The 6000-nt window shown below is 47.1% G+C and overlaps 1 protein-coding gene across 1 annotated transcript in view; it reads left to right on the plus strand.

Moving 5' to 3' along the window:
• Positions 1–6000, plus strand: part of sez6l2 (seizure related 6 homolog (mouse)-like 2) — a 58094-nt gene that overhangs the window by 14564 nt on the left and 37530 nt on the right. The window contains exons 5-6 of the mRNA XM_076297593.1: positions 1473–1665; positions 2541–2726. Coding sequence (XP_076153708.1) covers positions 1473–1665; positions 2541–2726 — 379 coding nt within the window. The remainder of the gene's footprint in view (positions 1–1472; positions 1666–2540; positions 2727–6000) is intronic.

A 6000-nucleotide genomic window follows, 5' to 3' on the forward strand; every position in this document is an offset into this window, starting at 1 on the left:
CAGTCCTTGTCCAATCAGCTAGCAGCTCTCACTCCTTATCCAATCAGCTCTCACTCCTTATCCAATCAGCTAGCAGCTCTCACTCCTTATCCAATCAGCTCTCACTCCTTATCCAATCAGCTTTCACTCCTTATCCAATCAGCTAGCAGCTTTCACTCCTTATCCAATCAGCTATCAGTTCTTATCCAATCAGCTCTCACTCCTTATCCAATCAGCTAGCAGCTCTCACTCCTTATCCAATCAGCTCTCACTCCTTATCCAACCAGCTCTCACTCCTTATCCAATCAGCTAGCAGTTCTCACTCCTTATCCAACCAGCTCTCACTCCTTATCCAATCAGCTCTCACTCCTTATCCAATCAGCTAGCAGTCCTTATCCAATCAGCTCTCACTCCTTATCCAATCAGCTAGCAGCTCTCACTCCTTATCCAATCAGCTCTCACTCCTTATCCAATCAGCTAGCAGCTTTCACTCCTTATCCAATCAGCTAGCAGTCCTTATCCAATCAGCTAGCAGCTCTCACTCCTTATCCAATCAGCTCTCACTCCTTATCCAATCAGCTAGCAGCTCTCACTCCTTATCCAATCAGCTCTCACTCCTTATCCAATCAGCTAGCAGCTCTCACTCCTTATCCAATCAGCTCTCACTCCTTATCCAACCAGCTCTCACTCCTTATCCAATCAGCTCTCACTCCTTATCCAATCAGCTAGCAGCTCTCACTCCTAATCCAATCAGCTCTCACTCCTTATCCAACCAGCTCTCACTCCTTATCCAATCAGCTAGCAGCTCTCACTCCTTATCTAATCAGCTCTCACTCCTTATCCAATCAGCTAGCAGCTGTCACTCCTTATCCAATCAGCTCTCACTCCTTATCCTTAAGAGATAAAAGACAGAGTAATGATGAAAGCACTGTATCGGTTACACTGTAAAATTTGTGGTGTGTGTGTGTGTGTGTGTGAGTTAATATTGTGGTGTGTGTGTGTTATGTGTTATGTGTTAATATTGGTGGGGTGTGTGTGTGTGTTATGTGTTAATATCGGTGGTGTGTGTGTGTGTGTGAGAGAGTTAATATTTGAGGTGTGTGTGTGTGTGTGAGGGTTAATATTTGAGGTGTGTGTGTGTGTGGGAGAGTTAATATTTGAGGTGTGTGTGTGTGTGTGTGTGGGAGAGTTCATATTTGAGGTGTGTGTGTGGGAGAGTTAATATTTGAGGTGTGTGTGTGTGTGTGAGAGAGTTAATATTTGAGGTGTGTGTGTGTGTGGGAGAGTTAATATTTGAGGTGTGTGTGTGTGTGTGAGAGTTAATATTTGAGGTGTGTGTGTGTGTGTGTGTGGGAGAGTTAATATTTGAGGTGTGTGTGTGTGTGGGAGAGTTAATATTTGAGGTGTGTGTGTGTGTGTGTGTGGGACAGTTAATATTTGAGGTGTGTGTGTGTGTGGGAGAGTTAATATTTGAGGTGTGTGTGTGTGTGCAGGTCCAGAAGGTCAATCTGTGGAAGGACGAGTCCCTGACTATTCTGGGTGTTGGGGAGGCGGAGCCAGAACTGCTAGCCAATGAGACCATCATGAAGGAGGGTCAGGTGATCCGAAGCTCCACCAATCAGGTGCAGATTCACTATCGCAGCCTCCGGCAGACCAATCACGGGGTCTTCAGTCTGCACTACCAGGGTACTCCTCAGTAATCTGCTCTCTGATTGGCCGATGCCAGCACTCAGGTGTGTCCCAATACTGTAATCTGCTCTGTGATTGGCTGGTACTCACCACCTCTTCTCCTCCTTTCTCTCTCTCTCCTTTCCTCCCCCTATGTCCTCCTACTCTCTCTCACACCCCCTCTCCCTACAATCCTCTCTCTCTCCTTCACTCTCCTCCTCTTACTCTCTCTTCTCCATCTCTCCCTCCCTCATCCTCTTCTCTCCTCCTCTCTCACCCTCTTCTTCTCCCTCCCTCTCTCCTCCTCTCTCACCCTCTCCTCCTCTTCTCTCCTCCTCCTCTCTCACCCTCTCCTTCTCCCTCTCTCTCTCCTCCCTCTCTCCTCCTCTCTCACCCTCTCCTTCTCCCTTCATCTCTCCTCCTCTCTCACCCTCTCCTCCTCTTCTCTCCTCCTCCTCTCTCACCCTCTCCTTCTCCCTCTCTCTCTCCTCCCTCTCTCTCCTCCTCTCTCCGTCCATCTCTCTTCTCCTTCCTTTCCCCTCCATCCCTCTATCACTCCCTCTCTTCTCCTCCTCCCTCTCTTCTCCTCCTCCCTCTCCCTCTCTTCATCCCTCTATCACTCCCTCTCTTCTCCTCTCTCTCTTGCCCCCCTCCATCCCTCTCTCTCCCTCTCTTCTCCTCCTCCCTCTCTCTCTCTCTCTCCATCCCTCTCCCTCCCTGCCTCCTTTTCTCCCCCTCTGCCTCCCTCCATCCCTCTTCTCTTCCCTCTCCCTCTCTTCATCCCTCCATCACTCTCTCTCTCCTCCTCTCCTCTCCCTCCCTCCATCCCTCTTCTCCTCTATCCCTCTCTCCTCCTCCTCCTCCTCCTCTCTTCATCCCTCTCTTCTCCTCAGCATTCCTGCTGTCCTGTCCGTTTCCTCTTCCTCTGGAAGGGGGAGGGGTGACGGTGACTGACCTTCACCCTGGGGGTCAGGCCCACTTCCACTGTGACCCAGGCTTCCAGGTCAGAGGTCACGAGGTCACCACCTGCTTGAACACCACACGCCCTCGCTGGAGCTCCGCCCAGCCCCATTGTGTGGGTAAGCGACCAATCACATCCTCCCACTGCTGCTTCCCACACCCACACACAGTCACATGACCAACTGTGCAGGATGCAGTATTACGGTAGCGTGGTGTTAGAGCAGTATTACGGTAGCGTGGTGTTAGAGCAGTATTACGGTAGCGTAGTGTTAGAGCAGTATTACGGCAGTATTACGGTAGCGTGGTGTTAGCACAGTTATTGCAGTATTACAGTAGCGTAGTGTTAGAGCAGTATTACGGCAGTATTACGGTAGCGTAGTGTTAGCACAGTTATTGCAGTATTACAGTAGCGTAGTGTTAGAGCAGTATTACGGCAGTATTACGGTAGCGTGGTGTTAGCACAGTTATTGCAGTATTACAGTAGCGTAGTGTTAGAGCAGTATTACGGTAGCGTAGTGTTAGAGCAGTATTACGGCAGTATTACGGTAGCGTAGTGTTAGCACAGTTATTGCAGTATTACAGTAGCGTAGTGTTAGAGCAGTATTACGGCAGTAGTACAGTAGCGGTGTTAGCACAGTTATTGCAGTATTACAGTAGCGTAGTGTTAGAGCAGTATTACGGTAGCGTAGTGTTAGAGCAGTATTACGGCAGTATTACGGTAGCGTGGTGTTAGCACAGTTATTGCAGTATTACAGTAGCGTAGTGTTAGAGCAGTATTACGGTAGCGTAGTGTTAGAGCAGTATTACGGCAGTATTACGGTAGCGTAGTGTTAGCACAGTTATTGCAGTATTACGGTAGTGTAGTGTTGGAGCAGTATTACGGTAGTGTAGTGTTAGAGCAGTATTACAGTAGCGTAGTGTTAGAGCAGTATTACGGTAGTGTAGTGTTAGAGCAGTATTACAGTAGCGTAGTGTTAGAGCAGTATTACGGTAGCGTAGTGTTAGAGCAGTATTACGGCAGTATTACAGTAGCGTAGTGTTAGAGCAGTATTACGGTAGCGTAGTGTTAGAGCAGTATTACGGCAGTATTACGGTAGCGTAGTGTTAGAGCAGTATTACGGCAGTATTACGGTAGCGTAGTGTTAGAGCAGTATTACGGCAGCGTAGTGTTAGAGCAGTATTACGGCAGTATTACGGTAGCGTAGTGTTAGAGCAGTATTACGGTAGCGTAGTGTTAGAGCAGTATTGCGGTAGCATGGTGTTAGAGCAGTATTACGGTAGCGTAGTGTTAGAGCAGTATTACGGTAGCGTAGTGTTAGAGCAGTATTACGGCAGTATTACGGTAGCGTAGTGTTAGAGCAGTATTACGGTAGCATGGTGTTAGCGCAGTATTACGTTAGCGTAGTGTTAGAGCAGTATTACGGTAGCGTAGTGTTAGAGCAGTATTACGGCAGCGTAGTGTTAGAGCAGTATTACGGCAGTATTACGGTAGCGTAGTGTTAGAGCAGTATTACGGTAGCGTAGTGTTAGAGCAGTATTACGGCAGTATTACGGTAGCGTAGTGTTAGAGCAGTATTACGGCAGTATTACGGTAGCGTAGTGTTAGAGCAGTATTACGGTAGCGTAGTGTTAGCGCAGTATTACGCTAGCATGGTGTTAGTGCAGTATTACGGTAGCATGGTGTTAGCGCAGTGTTTCGTTAGCATGGTGTTAGCGCAGTATTACGGTAGCATGGTATTAGCGCAGTATTACAGTAGCATAGTGTTAGAGCAGTATTATAGTAGCTTGGTGTTAATGCAGTATTATGGTAGTGTTGTGGTAGCGCAGTGTTTCGTTAGCATGGTGTTAGTGCAGTATTACGGTAGCATGGTATTAGCGCAGTGTTACAGTAGCATAGTGTTAGAGCAGTATTATAGTAGCTTGGTGTTAATGCAGTATTATGGTAGTGTTGTGGTAGCGCAGTGTTACGCTAGCATGGTGTTAGCGCAGTATTACGCTAGCATGGTGTTAGCGCACTATTATGCTAAAATAGTGTTAGCGCAGTACAACGGTAGAATAGTGTTAGCGCAGTATTACAGTAGCATGGTGTTGTAGCGTAGTGGTAGTGCAGTATTACGTTAGCATGGTGTTAGCGCAGTATTACAGTAGCATGGTGTTGTAGCGTAGTGGTAGTGCAGTATTACGCTAGCATGGTGTTAGCGCAGTGTTACGTTAGCATGGTGTTGTAACGTAGTGGTAGTGCAGTATTACGTTAACATGGTGTTAGCGCAGTATTACAGTAGCATGGTGTTAGCGCAGTATTACGTTAACATGGTGTTGTAGCGTAGTGGTAGTGCAGTATTACAGTAGCATGGTGTTGTAGCGTAGTGTTAGCGCAGTGTTACGTTAGCATGGTGTTGTAGCGTAGTGGTAGTGCAGTATTACGTTAGCATGGTGTTAGCGCAGTATTACAGTAGCATGGTGTTGTAGCGTAGTGTTAGCGCAGTATTACGTTAGCATGGTGTTGTAGCGTAGTAGTAGCGCAGTATTACGTTAGCATGGTGTTGTAGCGTAGTGGTAGCGCAGTATTACAGTAGCATGGTGTTGTAGCGTAGTGTTAGCGCAGTATTACAGTAGCATGGTGTTGTAGCGTAGTGTTAGCGCAGTATTACAGTAGCATGGTGTTGTAGCGTAGTGGTAGCGCAGTATTACAGTAGCATGGTGTTGTAGCGTAGTGGTAGTGCAGTATTACGTTAACATGGTGTTGTAGCGTAGTGGTAGTGCAGTATTACAGTAGCATGGTGTTATAGCGTAGTGTTAGCGCAGTATTACAGTAGCATGGTGTTAGTGCAGTATTACGTTAACATGGTGTTGTAGCGTAGTGGTAGTGCAGTATTACAGTAGCATGGTGTTGTAGCGTAGTGTTAGCGCAGTATTACGTTAGCATGGTGTTGTAGCGTAGTGGTAGTGCAGTATTACGTTAGCATGGTGTTAGCGCAGTATTACAGTAGCATGGTGTTGTAGCGTAGTGTTAGCGCAGTATTACGTTAGCATGGTGTTGTAGCGTAGTGGTAGCGCAGTATTACGTTAGCATGGTGTTGTAGCGTAGTAGTAGCGCAGTATTACAGTAGCATGGTGTTGTAGCGTAGTGTTAGCGCAGTATTACAGTAGCATGGTGTTGTAGCGTAGTGGTAGCGCAGTATTACAGTAGCATGGTGTTGTAGCGTAGTGGTAGCGCAGTATTACAGTAGCATGGTGTTGTAGCGTAGTGGTAGTGCAGTATGACGTTAACATGGTGTTAGCGCAGTATTACGCTAGCATGGTGTTGTAGCGTAGTGGTAGTGCAGTATTACGTTAGCATGGTATTAGCGCAGTATTACAGTAGCATGGTGTTGTAGCGTAGTGGTAGTGCAG

The sequence above is a fragment of the Alosa pseudoharengus genome, unplaced genomic scaffold (genome assembly GCF_046254945.1).
Source record: "Alosa pseudoharengus isolate Yale_2024_CS ecotype anadromous, Long Island Sound unplaced genomic scaffold, YU_APseudo_1.1 YU_APseudo_1.1_scf_21, whole genome shotgun sequence".
Classification (NCBI taxonomy): Eukaryota; Metazoa; Chordata; class Actinopteri; order Clupeiformes; family Clupeidae; genus Alosa; species Alosa pseudoharengus.